This window comes from Epinephelus moara, chromosome 14 (assembly GCF_006386435.1).
Source record: "Epinephelus moara isolate mb chromosome 14, YSFRI_EMoa_1.0, whole genome shotgun sequence".
Classification (NCBI taxonomy): Eukaryota; Metazoa; Chordata; class Actinopteri; order Perciformes; family Serranidae; genus Epinephelus; species Epinephelus moara.
The window spans coordinates 17,163,426-17,180,238 of record NC_065519.1 but is presented as its reverse complement, the minus strand read 5'-3'; the positions used below and the strand labels follow the sequence as shown (position 1 = coordinate 17,180,238).

The 16,813-nt window shown below is 43.4% G+C and overlaps 1 protein-coding gene across 3 annotated transcripts; it reads right to left on the bottom strand.

Moving 5' to 3' along the window:
• Window positions 1-468: 468 nt before the first annotated feature.
• On the bottom strand, window positions 469-16,570 carry e2f2 (E2F transcription factor 2). Of its 3 annotated transcripts, XM_050061210.1 has the most exons (8): window positions 16,421-16,570; window positions 15,768-16,053; window positions 8,449-8,548; window positions 6,357-6,576; window positions 4,434-4,595; window positions 4,197-4,311; window positions 3,899-4,097; window positions 469-2,438 (listed from the first exon to the last, which is right to left on the bottom strand). In XM_050061210.1, exons 2-8 carry the CDS (start codon window positions 16,038-16,040, stop codon window positions 2,152-2,154), a joined length of 1,356 nt encoding a protein of 451 aa, XP_049917167.1. In that variant the 5' UTR covers window positions 16,041-16,053; window positions 16,421-16,570; the 3' UTR covers window positions 469-2,151. The 3 variants fall into 3 exon arrangements, with proteins under 3 accessions (XP_049917167.1, XP_049917166.1, XP_049917168.1); XM_050061209.1 differs by having other exon boundaries at window positions 15,768-16,569; XM_050061211.1 differs by having other exon boundaries at window positions 3,899-4,094; window positions 15,768-16,569.
• Between the last annotated feature and the right edge of the window lie 243 nt (window positions 16,571-16,813).

Below are 16,813 nucleotides of genomic sequence, written 5' to 3'. Positions count from 1 at the left end.
TAATGCCCTGATCTAATACAGACATTTTAACTTTAACATCCTTGGCTGGATGCTTGTGTGCCTGAAGTAAACCCAGGGGCTTCCCTTCCTCCTTCAGTTAAATAGTCTGACTTCAAGAGCACCGCGCAATACTCTGGAGTTTACCCCTTTACAACCGTGAGCACACAGTATTTTTCTTTTTTGTTTTTACTCCATATTTTGATTTGGCCCTCTGGGTTCCCACTATAGAATTTGAAGATGAAATCCTTTATGTTGGTTAATTTTTCAGCAGGAGTCAGGTCATATTAAGGAGTATGTTGCAAAGGCTTGGAGTAAAATCATTAAAAGCAATGATGCATGAAGATTAGATATACGCTCTGCTGCAGTGTTGTTGAGAAAATGTTGGCTATGAAGAACTGCATTTAAACATTTCTACATGAACTACAGACTCTGGAAATGATAAGTGAGTACAATAAAAATGTAGCACAGTTCCAAGTGTAAACCATGGCTTCAGAATTTATTTATAATTTCAAACAGACCACACAATATTACAAAAATATTAAGTGCCGCATGTCATAGAAAAACAGTCGTGCCTCGTGTAAAAAGGCAAGTATCAACTTTTAAAAAAAAATTCATAAAAATAGGCATAAATACAAAATTCATTATGTACAAATACCAGAAAAATAATGCTCATTGAAAAAAAACAACAACTACAAATTCTGAATTCAAATCCTCTAATCTACCTTGTAAAAACTCACACACAAACACACAATGACACCCATTTTCCCAAGCTGTCAAATACACACACAAACACGCCTTTTCAAGTTTTGTTAGGACAGGACACTTAGCTTATCTCCGCAGTGTAGAGGGAAAGCCAAAAAAAAAAAAAAACATCAGCATTAAATTCAAATTTCCAAATGTCTAGAACACTTTGAAGTGAAAAGAAAAAAAAAAAAAATCTGAAGAGATAAAAGTCACAGCTGCTCTGACCTCGTCTCTGACATTTAAACGGGCTACACGGCCACATGTGGGAAAGCATTCACAGCCTTTAAATTTAAACATGAAGGACACGAATTCCTTTTTGCTTCTGTTGCTGATAAATCAACAGACTTCATTCATTTCTGAACAAGAGGAAACGCAAATCGTTACTCTAATTAAACCTTAATTACATCAATTAACCCCTCGCTTCCACTGCACCTGCGACACAGATGCTGCATTCCATTTATTTTGGGTGATTTCCTCAGAAATACAATAGTTTCACAGTACTAAATCAAAAAATCTATTAAAATCAGCAAACTCTTATCAATAGAGGAGTACCTGGATGTGAAATAAAGCTGCCGAACCAACAAGAGTGAGTGTATGTGTTTGAAAAGTACCTATTATTCACATTTGGCACACAGTATAGCACCAAACAGGTACAAAGCCTGACGTAATATAAAGCTCAAGGCAGGAGAGAGCAAACCTGATCAGACAGAAGCAACACGAGCGCCTTCGAAATCAGATTTCACCCGATACTGTTGTGTTTGAGCCGTAGATGCTTGTGGATCTACGAGGACACGTATTGTTCACAGTTTAATTTGGTCAGTGTTGAAAGTAGATAGACTCTTAGTGGCTCTCGATGGCTTTAGCTTAATTTCATCCAGTGATTGAATCATGTAAAGCTGCACGGCAGTTAAAGCTGACATAATACAAGGCTGCCCCCTACGGGCCAAAGAGTGGCACAAAACATTAAGACTTTGGGAAAACAATTCCTGAGTTGTCACACTGTAAACACTGCCTGATTTTTTTTTATTTTATTTTTGTTGCTGGGGATGATATGCACAATAACTCATGTGTTTGTATGAGTTAAAACATTTTTTGAAATATTTGTAGCGCAATCTGAAAATGTGACAGAAAATCCAAAATGATCCCTGCTTTTTTTTTTTTTTTTTTTGTTAACAATGTTTCCTACTGGTCTTTTTTTTTTTTTTTTTACAACAATATGTACAAATGATTTTTCCTTATATAAAATAAACAAAGGGGGGTCACTCCTCCTTTGGAATCACTGACATAAAACAGGCATGGTAAAAACAACGACTGATGGCTTCATAGTGTAATATCTCCTACCTCCAGAAGGCATTCAATTAAATATTTCCCCTAATTCCCTCTCCCCCCCTTTCCTTCACCTACACCTCAGCTCTTCAGCAAATCTCCAAGGTCGTACGTGTCGAAGAAATCTGACACTCCCTCGCTGTCCTCCAGGCTCCACAGGTAATCGTCGTGGTCCAACGGTGGAGAGAAACTGACAAAGGGGGTGTTGGGGTCTGGGGGGAACGAGGCGCAAGGAAGCTGGTCCTCTGTGATCTGGAGCAGGCTGGGGGGCAAACCCAGGAGACCCTCGACGTCCAGCAGAGTAGAGGTGGAGGTGGAGGTGGAGGCTGCAGCTGAGGAGGTGGCTGGAGCTGCTGTAGACAAGTTGGCTGCGATGAGGAAAACGACACAAGTTCATCTTTTTAGCCTGACGTGTCTCATGAATGTTTAAATTTGTAATTATTATCAATACAGTTGAGTTTCTGCATTTGTTATCCCTCTGCAAGCTCGAGGAGAACATCAACACATCTCTTACATTAGCCTTTAGTATGGAGCTAGAACCGGGGGGCAATTAGCTTAGCTTAGCATAAAGACTGGAAGTTCAGAGCACTGCACTGATTTAACACTGCTCTCCTGTAACACTGGTTGTTGGAATCACAATGGATAGTAGAAGAAAGATAAAAATTGATGCAACAGAACCAGAGATATTGTCACTTCTGCTCCATTTCCACTGTGCAGTACGACACGACATTTTTTTAATTCTTGAACCAGATTTTGGTAAATGTCAGCCTGCAAAACTAGGCCATACAACTGACAAAGGGCAGATGTTCCTCTGTTTGGTTGCTGATTAAAGAATCCAGTGACTGTTGCACTGAAGATTATGTTTACAGCAGTTTCAAAATGCATTGCTGCAGTGACAGGGGTGTGCCATATCATCTCGTTCACAGTAACACCAGTATGATTTTTTTTTAAAGTTTTTCTTGGGCATTTTGCCTTTAATGGATAGAACAGTCAAGTGTTAAAGGGGGGGAGAGAGAGGGGGTGACATGCAGGAAAGGGTCACAGGCTGGAGTTGAACCCGGGCTGCTGCGGAAACAGCCTTGTACATGGGGCACCTGCTCTACCCACTAAGCTGAATTTCACTCTGAGTTACTGGTGTTGTTTACAGAGATCATTTTTGTTTAGTTTTTACTGAATATTTGAAGGAAAACTGTTAAAGTGACATGTAAAACAGTATATTTTGTTGCAATTCTATTTTCCTAAATTAATAACACAATTTTCTTTACAAGTTTTATTTACTAATAATATATATTTTTTCACCTAATAATATCACTATCACAAAAATACCACAAAATATCATATTATTTTAGGGCCATATTGACCACCCCTATATGGTGAACACCTCAAAATCCCACCAACACTGAGGAGGTACTATCAGCAGTGGAAAATGAAAAAGAGAAATGTGCCTGGTACCAAAGGTAAGTCGAGCCGAACCATGCAGTGGAAAGAAGGCATTTTAGTCAGTGTTTTTGTCTTCCTTGTTAAAACCCAGTGTCTACATTACCCACAATTCAACTTGACCCAATTCCAGTGTGTTATGCTTGCAGTGGCTATTGTAGCCTTGGGTGCAGCAACGTCTTGTTTATACCATGAGATAAACTTGTGTTTCAAGAAATAGTACATTGGACAGAGCCTGGCTAGCTACAGTAGGCAACTTCTTAAAGCAAAAGCAACATAGTTCCCCAAACCAGTGTAAAAGTGTAATTAGTGTCTCACACACACCTCAAAACAAGGTGTGAGAATAAACTCCTAATGTACTTTACATGACCCAACAAAGAGGCCTGCTTACATTCAACAGGCTCCTCTTTGATGCTGTAGCTTGGTGGCGCCATCGTGGTTGCAGACGGAGGGCCGAGGGGTTGAGGGAACTCCTTTTTAGGCGTGATGGCGCTTTTAACCGGGCTAGCATCTTCAAGACCCTCCTCTGGACACAGGTAGACTTCAATGGGGCCGTTCTTACTCTTTAAATAGATCTGCAACGACCCCTGCTGTAGGAAGACAGGAAACATACAATGCTCATAGTTCCATTGTTTTGTCTTAAGGAGCTACAATTCAATATTTTTTTATTTTGAGATCTGTCTTCTCACCCCTGCCGTGTCTGGCACCTCCAGTTTGGTGTCAGCAGGGGCCTTGACGGCAATGACTGTTTGGTCTCGTAGAGTGCTGATGGAGCGGATGTCCTGATAGGTCACATAGCCCAACGTACAGCGCGGAGTCAAGGGTGATACAAGCACCAACAATTTTGTGGATATTTGCACGTGTAACCAGAAAACCACCAGAGAATGATGCACACGCTCACACACACAGCTGGATGTAAAGGATATCTCTTATTATCTTCATATTCAGTGAGCTGTTTGAGCTGTGCCGTGCTGGAGTGGATCAGCTCATCCAGAGATCTCTCGACTCTCTCCAGGTCTCCGAGCTCTTTCCTCAGGGTGCAGGCCTTCTCTCCTCCAGCTGCACCACCCTCAAATACATCCCCAACCCTACGAAAACACACATAAACATATAAATGAACAAATCATATGATGATTGCAATACAAAATCTAACTGTAATACCAAGTCAAAAACAAAGACACACAGTGTAATACACAGTAAGCACTCCACATGGTTCAGCAGAGGATGCTCAGTGTTGTCTAGATATGTTGTAATGCTCCCTAACAGCCACTAGGGGGCAGGTAAGTGTAAGCGGGAGTGAGTGCACTGACTTGCAGCCACACACAGGGTTCTTCAATAGACACAACTTTTTTAAAATGTATTTTTATTTCTCTCTATTGTCAGCTTTGAAGCTGTAGTTTATGATGCTTAACTGTATTAGTTTTTTTTATTGTTTCTCATCTGTGTATTAGGTGGACAAAATATTAGAAACACTTTTCAATATGGTGCAATCCAATCACCACACTGCCAAACCTACTACAGAGCTGATTCAACACAGTTTGTGGTCAACACGCCGATAACTGAAGAAGCAATCTCAACATAAAAAATCCACATCATGAATATGGTGGTATTTAATGCAGTGTTTCGTGCTGCTGGCATCACATGATGGAGATTTTACCGGTCCCTCAGTGTAAAGCCCTGTTCAGACCTCATGTATGAGAGACTCAGTGCTGCTTTTATTCTGTTCAGTTTATTGTAAGTAAAACTGTTTGGCAGTTGGTTCGGAAGATAAAACCTTGTAGGAGCTGTTTGACAGAAGCAAATAAACTGTATCTGATGGTGCTGAGAGATGTGTTTATAGAGCTGGACTGTGGCTGTCATGTGGTCAACAACCACAAACCTATTTTTTTGGTGCTGCCCATAGTTAAACCAACATTACTGTGGGGTCTGGAGCCCCCACCAAGCATCACACGTTGGTAGCAATTTCATGTTGGCGGACTATTTGGCTATGTTCAAGCTGCAAGCCTTAGTGCTCAATTTGGATTGATTGCCCAAATCCGATTTTTCTTAACTGACTGTTCATATTACTTTTTAACGTGTGGCTAAAATCAGATTCCAGTGAGAACTGGCCACAGTCCTGAACTGGCCTGCATGCGCAAAAGTACAATAACAAAGACGACACGGGCAACGGAGTTTACGGTTTTAAGTTAAAGTGCAGCGGAAGCCAGCGAGTTTGAAAGCAGATGACAACAAGGATGAGGAGAAACAGAGTCAGGATTTTAATTATGAATGTTTGTGGAGCAGTGGCTGCTACCTCTATGTGGAAGTGTGTGGAAGCAGAGTGGAGGGATTGTGACCTGAAACAGATTTCATCTAAAATTCCAAGATGTTTAGGGCCACTTTTAACTACATCTGTCAGCACCTCTCTGTAAGACTCTTGCAGCAGGACACTCGGTTCAGGTAAGTGACGTAAAAGTTGCATGAATTCCAGTATAACTATTCAGACCAAGGCTGCATTAGAAAAAAAAAAATCACCACAGATGAAAGTTGCACAGATCAGAATTGAAAAGATCAGTTTCCATGTGACTTCTGCTGTCCACATTGTTATGGAAAAAAACAGAACCGAGTCATATATGAGCAAAATAAACACTTTTGCCTGCAGTCTGATCACAGCCTTTAACAAATGTCACCTGTTACACTGTCTGGTAACTGTTATGATGACTGCATTTGTCCCTGATCCCCACTCTACAGCCTCGGATCATGAGCCAGTTAGACTTAATAACAAAGTGGCTGTATTTCTTAAACCTTTTCTTTCCATACATCTATTTCCATTCCTCATATTAAATGTCCTCTTCTGCATTCGTACTTACAGCCACTGGATGTTGTTCTTGGACTTCTTTCGGATGAGCTGGACTCCCTCCAGGACATTTGTGATGTCATAGATGCGTCTCTTCTGGACCTCCAGAACCTCAGTGGCCCAGTTCAGGTCAAGAACCCCATCAGGAGACTCCGCAATCAGACCCACAAATTTCTTGGTCAGCAGGCCCAAGGAGGTGTCGTACCGCGTCCGCTCACCTGGAGACTTTGGAGCTGAGAGCAAAGACACGGACAGAGGCACGTGAAGAGCGGAACAGTTAGAAACAAACAATGATATGTAGACATTTAACAAAAAAGCCAAAGAATATTTACCCTGCAACAGCATTTGATTTATTTGCATAAAATGCTGTTGCAGAGAAATTTCAAAGGCTTCAAATCTCTCCCACAGCTCAGTCTTATTCCAAAAATTAAAACAGTGTGAGCAGGTAAACACACTGAAGGTGCAGAATTTTGTTACATGAATATGTCAATTACCTTAATACCTGCGTGAATGTGACTCATATCATTTTGTGTAAATGATCTGCCTCTGTCTCCATCATGTTGACCATTTGTGTGCAAAAATTACATCCCACACAAGCCATTACTTTTTATTCTGCTGCTGGTCAAATAATTTGACTTTTCTGATTTTAGTTCCTCAGGCTCCTGTACCTATCTGAAGAGTTGGACATCCTCCATCTTTACACTACCCTTCCCCCTGCTGCACAATCCCTGCTCCACCTTCCTTCCTTTGGACTTGCACCATTGTAAAGAACCGTAATTAGACAACTTCCTGAGACTTATCTCTTTGTACCTACAGTATTTTATTGGACTTTTTATGTCGCTCTTCTATCTAGTTATATTGTGAAGAGACCCTTCCTCCATGTGGAGTAGGAGGTACACTAGAAACTCTAACATTGGCAACTCAACAATGGCAATAACAAATAAAACACAGAAAGTTGTAACATTACCATAGAGTTATATTGAAGGAATACTTCACCGCCCAAACGACCAAAAAGAATCACATTTTAAGGTGCCCAAAAACTCATCAAACTTTGCACATGCATCAGTACTGATGAAAACATTTCCATCCGTTATGGGTCTGGTTAACACGTGTCACAAAATGGCTCAGTACAAGAGTTCTACAAAGCAGCCCCTCAAGCTAGTTTCACTGACATGTACAAAACTTGGTAGGCACATGAAACACCCCAAGACCTACAAAAAAGCCTCTTGGAGCCATACCCGAAACCTAACAGGAAGTCAGCCATTTTGGATTTAATGTGTCATTGTGGTGCATTTTTTGGCTATTTCCAGGGGTCGCACTATTACAAACTCCTCCTACAGATTAGATCCAGTTGATTTCAAATTTTGTCTGTAGCATCTTAAGACCTTGGATATCAAAAGTTGCTTAAAGCTTGAGTTTTCGTCAAACCATGTGACGGTGGCGAGGTGTCAAATTTCCATGTTTCGCCACCAAATAGGAAGTGGTTTGTAACTCCAACATACATGGTCCTCTTCACATGATTCATGAGGCTCCAAAATTACCGTTTTTGTCAAAGGAGTCTGGCTTTGAAGAGAGCATAAATCATTTTCACTTTCAGTTCAGTTTTACATAGTAAGTTTTTAGTGAAAAAATCCATGTGGTTGGGAAGAACTGAGCATGGGACTGGTTTAATGAGACTTGGACTGTACTGCATGAGCTGTGTAAGAGTTAGTAAACTGATGCTTTAAATAGTTTTACTGTAGCTAAATGCAGACCCCTGTGACTTCAGTCCATGAGGAGTTTCCTCCATTTTTGGATTCTTAAGTCATCATGGAGACATGCAAGAAAAACAAATTAGTGTTCCTTTAACATAACTCTACAGTGTTTTTTGTTATTGCCATTGACCTATTAGAGCTCCTCATGTGCCTCCTTCTCCACATGGAGGAAGGGTCTCTCTTTAAGTTGCCTCTCCCTTTATGTGATGTAAACTTGATTTAAATAGAAGCATTACAGTGATGTTATCAGCGCGGATACCACTCCCAGCAAGTATCTACCCATTAAACCCACCACATTACACCACCTCTTTCACATTCATGTATTCCCAGATCTGTCGTCAGTGTACTCACTCCTTGGACTTGGTATCCTGGCTGCGATGCTGCTTTTGCCTTTTGGTGTTCGGAACTCTGGCATGTAAAGAGGGTCCTCAAGATCCAGCTTCCTTTTAGCCTAGAGAGGAAAGAGTTTATGTACATCAGTAAAGAAAGTACATATAAAAGCAAAGATGGTGTTCTTATAGTGTTCAGTATGACCTAATCAATCTGGCCTCGTAAGAAAATCTATAATGTGAACATATTCCCCATTTGAGTATTATTCTAGCTGATGGTCTTCTGGAAACAGTCTTGACTTTACGTAATGGCAAGTTTAAAGTCTAATCATGAGAATGAAGTGTGTAGGCCACGTCCAGCCAATCCATGAAACAGTGCTAGTAAAAGTGTTAAATAGGGGGGTTGTTGAGAAGTGTTGTAAATGTGCCAACAGCCCTCAAGTGCAGGAACAAAGCACCCCCGTCACACTTTCCCAAGCACTTCACGAGGGGCTGATGGTGTGTGTGTGTGGGGGCGGATAGGGAAAGGGGGTTGATCGACTCCAAACCCACTGCATGCGAAATGCAAGGAAATCCCTGGAAACACTCAGTGACCTCTCCTCCCCCTCTCAAGCCTCCCTATGCCCCCTTTCTTCTACAACATTATCACACACAGGCTCTCCACTCTTACAAACAGATGATTACTTGACTATAACTGTGATGCGTCATACACTAAGACCTGCAGCTTCAATTAGAAGCACACACACAACCTTTGGACCACAATAAAACGAAATGTCTTCATGTGACCACTACTTTCTTTTCAATGACCCACATTGACCCAACATAACAAAAGTGAAAGTCAAATGAACTCCCTTGAAGAACTGAGTAATAACCAACTGTCTGCGAGATGAAAAAGCTGCAGAAAGTGGCGTCACGCTAACATGCAGAATTCCTGCCAGTCGTTGGATAAGAAAGTTTGCAGTCAATCTGCATTCATTACCCTCGTTGTGCAGAGCGCCCACACAGAAACACTCTGGTGACTGCGCTAACGAGGCGTGGGATTTAAGCTAGATGCTACCGAGGCTGCTGGGTAATTTGTCGCATCTGGTTAGGCCCTCACCTCACTCCCTGTTATCCTTTCATTTCTGTGTTGTCTCACAAACTCGCCTTTCCTCTGCGTCTCTTCAAAAAGACTTGGCAACAATAATCCCTTTTTGTCACAGCGGTGCTTTAGCTAATAGGTTTAGGGCGACGGACTTCTTGCGAGACGGGGAAAAGTGCTGAATTGACTTAACCACGTGTGGATGTGCCAGTGTGAGTGTGGGGATAATGAAGGCTGCCATTGTCCCAGTGTGCTCCCTGACATGTCCACCTGTTGACTGGCGACATCTGGAGCAGCACAGCAAGTGTATGTGCTGCTGGCGGGGCAGCTTTTAATCCCTACAGCATACAGGCGGCCAGCTTCAGTAGGGCACAGAATGGGGGACTGCTCGTTGTTCAAACAGCCCAAACTTCTGAAGCCCAGTTGGCTGAAAATGTCCCATTGGACTGAAAGCGCATTTCTCCAACAGCCCGTTATCCCCAAAACAAACACCCGTTGCTGCGGAGTCCCCTTTCGCCAAAAATACAAGATCCCTGCAGTTGGACAACCTAATCAACAGGAAAAAAATGTTCAAAGTGTATGTTTCTGTGAACCATGGATATGCTACTTTCGTCAACAATGCTGTGGTGAATGAGTGGTTACACTTAGGCACAAAACCTACTTGGTTATGGTTTGGAAAAGATCGTGATGTGGCTTGAAACAGCCACATTTGGTGGTACAAATTTGCTGAAAAGTCAGGGACTGGTCAGTGAAAAACACCCAGGTTCAGTGACTCAAACGCTGCTGGGAAACAGTATGACGTTTTTCAGTGGGCGGGGCTTAGCTGGAGGTAAAACAATTCTCCACAGACATTAGCCAGCACTAGCTAGCAAGTTCTGTTGGCTTATTTTAGACAACGGAGGACGATAATGCGAGTTGTGCAGTCAGAAATACTCAATTCGAGTGCCGGAGTGCACTCTGGCACGAACTGGATGGTTCGTAAATTTGAAGTGCTGTCAAAATATACCATTTGGTTCTTCACAGCACCACACTCGCGGAATGGCAGAGGCTTCTCTAGGCACTCTGAAATGGAGCAGCAGAGCGACAACTGCAGTAAATGTGTGATTAACTTAAGTGTTTGTTAATTCATATAGAAATATAACGCTCCGTTTCTTCAACCAACAGGGCTCTCTTTTTAGCGTAGAGTGTCAGACTGAGTTTACGAACGCACCATGTCAGGTTTCTCACTCTCCGGAACCGCGACTGTTACTTGAATAAGTAAACACTGACCGACGTGACAAGACTGGCCGATCTGTATGCTCTCACTCAGTGGATGGATGATTTGACAGGAGGGCCGGCTTTGTTGTCTTAGAAAGGACACACTTGAACAGTTTCCTCCATTTTGTTTTGCTATCGTAGCTCATGTTAGCTAATGTGCTAAAAAGTTAGCGTTACGGAGGAATCCAATATTCCTCTTAATACTTCCCCAATTTCTGATTAGGTGGATAACCGTTAATACACCTTCGTAATTCATCTACAACAGTAAATATTTTTTCCATAACCTGATATGAAATGTGCGTTGAGGGGCAGTGGCAGCTGGTATGTGATAAAATTTAAGTTTTGAGCCATGAATCCTTCTATTCTGGCTCCCAATAACACAACAAGACGATATTTTAAGACTCCTATGTATCCTACAGCCCTGTGGTGGTGAGTCGTGTTTTGCCTCCAGCTCACAAACTGATGTCATTGTGATGTCGGCCCTAAAGAGTCTATAGGGAGTGTGTATTTTTGGAGAAATTAGACTTCTGGGCCTTGAGCGTTTGTTTTGGGAATAACGGGCTGTTGGCGAAATGGCCTTTCAGTCCAATGGGACATTTTTTAGACTACTGGGGCTACGGAACTTTGGCCCATCAGGACCTGCTACTTTGAGCAAAATAGTGACTCTTAGCAGTTATTTATGGGATTAAAAGCTGTGTTTTTGTTGGCTCTAGGTCCTGACTGTAGCTGCCAAATACCAGGGGTCACAGAGAGGAACTAGAAACTGGTTGAAGTTTCTACAAGCTGTGCCAGCTGTCGTTTAAACAGAGGGAAGATCTTTCTGGTTTTACTTGATTGCCTGAGTCTTCCAGTCCCAGAATAAGTACTGTATAGAAAAAGGCTCCTTGACATTAGAGCCTCTTAACTCCCATGACCTTAATGTGCAGACTAAGCTGCGCCATGTCTACATTTTTTAGGCTTGTAGGTCTACAATTTGAGAGCAGCCACAGGCATAGTGACATGTTGTAAGAGGGGAACCAACGGTTTCACCCTGCAGCTGTATAGGTGAGGGTGGGGGCTTGGGTGCTCCCTTTTTTGCATGAGGGATTTCTCTGGTGAGTCAACCATATTACGCAAACACTGTTTTATGTAGTGGAAAGACAGGCTGTTGATTTATAGGGAAACACACAGGCATGCTGCATGACACATATACGAGGACACACAATACATCCTGACGGACTAAATGCGATCATTTGGATCAATCTCACACAGAAAGCTGAACATTGTGAGCATTGCAATTATCATAACAAGCACGTTACTCAATTTAAAATCAGTTCCTGTGTAGTTACTGTGCAGCCACTGTTTGGGCCAATAACTGTGAGAGGAAATAGGAAAGGGCTGAGCCAGATACACTCCTATTAACTCTCTATCTCCAAGAGTCGCCTGCCCTGTTACACCCAAAGCGCTGCACGTGGCTTCTCCTGTTTGCTGTACATTCTTTGGCCAATTCCCGCCAACGCCGTTGCTGCTGCCGCTGTGGTGAAATCCACAGTGGCATTTCACACACAAAGTCACAGTCACGTGAAGGACTTCAGCAGTCTGGCCTCTTTTCAAACCAACAAACCTGGGGGCGGCATGGGACTCGGATTCCATTCAAGCCGAAGGCAAGTTACAGTACGCCTGCAAATATCCACTCCTCTGTACACAAACAGAAGGCTTGGTCACTACCACACCCTCGGAGAGTCAAAGGGAAACAATGCATGCATTGCTGATGAGACTGACAACATGGCTCTGGAGAGGTGAAACAGAAGGGCGGACTTGTCCTTTTGGTGTGTTGGTGGTGGGGAGATAGAGAGGGGTGGGAACAGGATGCTTTGAAATGCAAAACTCCCCCTATTGAGGACATAATGTCCAGGGCCAGCACTGGCCTGAGGCCGGGGTAAAATGAGGTAAATGAGAGTGCATAGAGAAACAGAGGGAGGCTTTGGGTGACTGCATACAGTTGGCCAATGTCACACCCAAGTGTCACCCTTCTGAATGGGGGCTCACCAAAAGAAGAATCTCTGGAACTACAAGGTGATTCAAGACGTCACTGGAAGTTATAAGACAGAGGTTTGTTTTCCAGAAAGAGTAGTTCATGAAGCGCTGATAGAGTTTTGGCAGATTGCGCACATTCCATGAAAATCCGGGGAACACGCACATGTGACATGAGCAGGGAATAAGCGGGACATTGTGTCTGCTCGACATTATGCAGATGCATCTTCTTGCCAGACTGCCATTTGGCTGTAGTAAACACGACTTGCGGCATCTGAAACAGACAAATTCATTCATCCATGCGCTTTGAGATCTGATCAAAAGTAGCCGTCGCAGACAGAAAGGACTTCCCTGTACTTTGACGCAGGCATGGATCCTGTCACACATTTACATCCCTATCAACGGGAAAGGAAACAAGAGTGACACATTATCAACAGCATGGTTAAAAGTCACATGACAATCACAGATACACTGCCTTTTTTACTACAGTTAGCACGATTAATAAGTAAAGACGAGACCTTTGCAGCTGAAGTTAACTTCACGCAGTCAAACATTAACTTTTTTTCTCCGTGTTTTTTCACAACACGTGCCCCGCGAGTAAGCTTTGAAGCGTGGGATTATGTTTGACTGATTTGTCTGTGCTTAAAGGAACTCAGGTTTTCATGCTGAGCCAAGCATCCTGTTACCCTGTGAAAAAAAAAAAACAGGCTAAAAAGACAGTGGTTACGGAGTGTACTGTTGTTCAAGCTGAAGGAAGTGAGCTGTACATGAAGAAGTTACACTTCCTGTAAACAGAAGACCCATGACTGCACATGCAGTGAAGCTGATGTGTCAGCAAGAGCGCAAAGAAGACACTAGAGTCGCTGCTACCTTCAAGTTCAGCCATGCATTGAAATAATTCTGTTTTATATATATCATGATCATTATTCCCTTTTATAATCATTGAAACATCCTCGTCAACAGGCTGCATGAAACCAGACTTAATTTCTAGTCCACACCAGGTGCAGCAGTGATGCTCTGTTGCTCAAAACCGAAGCTCGCCTTAATTTGGATACTGCTCTACATCTGAATCTCTGTATTTAAGGATTTAAAGAGGACAACATATGAGGACATGACCCTGAAAAACCTGGCAGGTGCTGCCATCTGTTATTGATGAATTTAAATCTGCCTCTGAGGCTATAAAGGCCTCAGAAAACCCCAGAAAAAGCAACGAAAACATCTGTGCTTTGAAGTAGAAACTCCTGTCTTCTCATGTGAAAAATAAAGTGACAAAGAGGAAGCTGTGACATCATCACCTTATATGTTTGTAAGTTAAACAGCTGTAGGATCTTTCCTTTAGCAAAGTTACTAGTCGTGATGTTCCCACACATTTCCGCATCATTTGTTTGTAAGACTTTAGGATGCAATTTCCCCCCAGAGATGCAACTTTACCCAATTTACTGACATGTGCTGGGGAAGTTTCAGAACTGTGGGACTTTGGGGCTTTTGAAACCTGCCACTGCAACAGAGATGGCCAACGTCACCTGTGACAACGTGCTACAAGTAAAAAAGACACTGCTTTCCTTCAAGTCACTCATGTGGTCACGACACATTCAAACACTAGTGTATAGCACATATATAGTGAATGTATGGCAGAGGGAAATAATGGACAGCCCCATTATCAGCAAGAAAACACACTCAGCACTCTGGCTGCCATATCAGCAACATGTCACCATCCTCTGATGATTGCGCCGCAGTATGTGTATAATAAACCCTATCAAGACACCCTATCTGTCACATGAACCACTCCTAGTGCTGGATTAAAAGGAGGAAAACACATTTTAATACACTACTAAACAAAATGGAGGATGGAGGACAGGGTTGTAACTGTAATTAAGTTCACCAGGTGGTTGCCTGTTTCTCACTTTACTTACGTCCTGCTAATCCTCTTGAAGGGGCCTATTAGTGAATACAGGCTCCAAGGGCAGGAGGTTAACATGAGATTTGTAGACCCCTGTACACACTTTAACCCCTAACCCCCTTTAGCCTTGCTGCAATTCACCAACTAAACGACGGCAACTTGGCTGGCTGCGAAGAGGAGACCAAATATAACAAGCAACAGCAGGTGTGGAGCGCTAACACGTTGCTGGGCGCGATCCAATCCTCTCAGATCATAGAGCTTTCCAAATAATCCTCGAGGAATAGGAAGCATACTGTATATACATGGCAGGGGTGCGTGGCTCATATTGAGGATGAGAGTTGGGTTTTTACGAGCTCTCAGGGAAACACACCAGTTGTCCTGTTGCGACCTCTGACCTCCACCTCCTTCCTATGGAGATACGAACAGGTTACACAGGTCGTGCATTGCCTCAGCGACAGGTGCAGTGGGAGCAGCTGTCACATGGGTGTAATCAGAAAAAAGGCTGTTGCTCATGTCGAATTAGAGCTCACAAGATGCTCAATAGACCAGTGAAATGTTTACATTAGTGTCTGCCACCAGCCTGCTCATTGTTTGATAGTGTAAAAGCCACCCCGGCCCCGGCTATCTCCCACTGTGGAGGCCTCTCATCCTTCCTTTTCACAAGCGAGGGGCCCCCCCAAACACTCTCCAAACACTATCAAACCCCCCCTCCTCCCCTCATCCCCTTACCAAAACCATCACACATTTACACACACTGCGTCTTGTCTTGTGTGGCTACAGCTGGACTGCGGGGAAAGATGTCACACAAGTTAACACTGCAGGCAAAGGGGACACCATTCACACACACACACGCACACACACACATACACACACAGAGGAGCAGCAGTCACAGTGGCTCCTCTGTGGCTTATCACGTCAAAACATATTTGAATGTGCCCCAAACTCTGCTACACATGCATACCATTGGAAATCAAGAGTCCACCCACATGAACACACAAAACTGGACACTGTATGCAGCTTTTTAAAAGTGTGTGTTTGCACCACAGGGTTGTATTGTGTGTGTATTTGCAGTGTGTGTTTGATTCTTTACCGGCAGTCGCCCGGAGGATGATCTGATGGGTTTAGCCTCTGGTCCGTGGGGGGTTGAGTACAGGCTGTTGGCTCTTTGTTCGGCCGCGGCGGTGTTGCAGATCTGGGTGAAGTAGCCGGCCGGTACCGAGCTCATCGGCGGGCTGGACAGTCCGGTGCTGAAGAACTCGGTCTTCACTCCTCCGGTGCACACAACCTTCATCTTCTGCTGAGGGCAAGGCAGCGCCACTGGCCGAGCCGGTGCTGGAGAGACGCCTTTAGGCATCCGCATCATTTTCCTGAGTAAACTAAATTTAACCGGATTGGTCAAAGCTGGGAGCTCAGCACTGCGATCAATGCTCTGCTGACTATCCCCTGCTACTAGCAAGCTGCTGCTGCTGCTATTGTGTGAACATATACTCCTACTATGCTAATATAACAACAAAACAGCCTCACACAGCAGAGATCTGTCTATTAAATCCAAAATGCATGAGTTAAACAGACAATCCAGCCCTATCTTATAATAATATGCGTCATTGAACACAGCACACAGATCGGTGTTATCCTTTGTCCCGTCACAAAGTGCAGAGGAAACTTGCCCCACAAGCTACACACAAACTGCAGGTTAAATAAATATTCAACTTAAAACACCCCGTATTTTATAAAGTCCAGTACCAGCAGGTTTCCAGGTCTCCTTGAGATCAGGCTCCACCTTGTGATCTACAGTGTGCAGTGAGTCCCTGTGATGCGGATCCGACCCGGTGTGTGACTCCTGTCCGTCCGGCTCACAGCTCCGCTCTCCATACAACAGGACAAGAGAGCTGGCTGGGGAAGAACAGCTTTTTTAGCGCCAAACTTCGTCCCGCGAAATTTAGATCTCCCGCGGTTGGAACTCGCCTCTGATTGGTTCGCGGCACGTTCGGCTTGTCATATTTGCATAAAACAGTTGTACGAGGGGACGGAGCTGGTGTTCTTAAAGGGACAGTAGCAGCATTCAGGGACATAGTGTTCTTTTATTACAAGGCTGGAGCTGCAGACAATGACCACTTATTATGTGAATGTGAATGA

Excerpts from the sequence above, each read along its gene's own strand:
- e2f2 (XM_050061210.1), bottom strand. The coding sequence starts at position 16,040 with ATGATGCGGATGCCTAAAGGCGTCTCTCCAGCACCGGCTCGGCCAGTG. Across the intron at positions 8,549-15,767 it reads CATCCTCCGGGCGACTGCCG|GCTAAAAGGAAGCTGGATCT; the intron begins GTAAAGAATCAA and ends TTTCCTCTCTAG. Across the intron at positions 4,098-4,196 it reads AGGTGCCAGACACGGCAGGG|CAGGGGTCGTTGCAGATCTA; the intron begins GTGAGAAGACAG and ends GTCTTCCTACAG.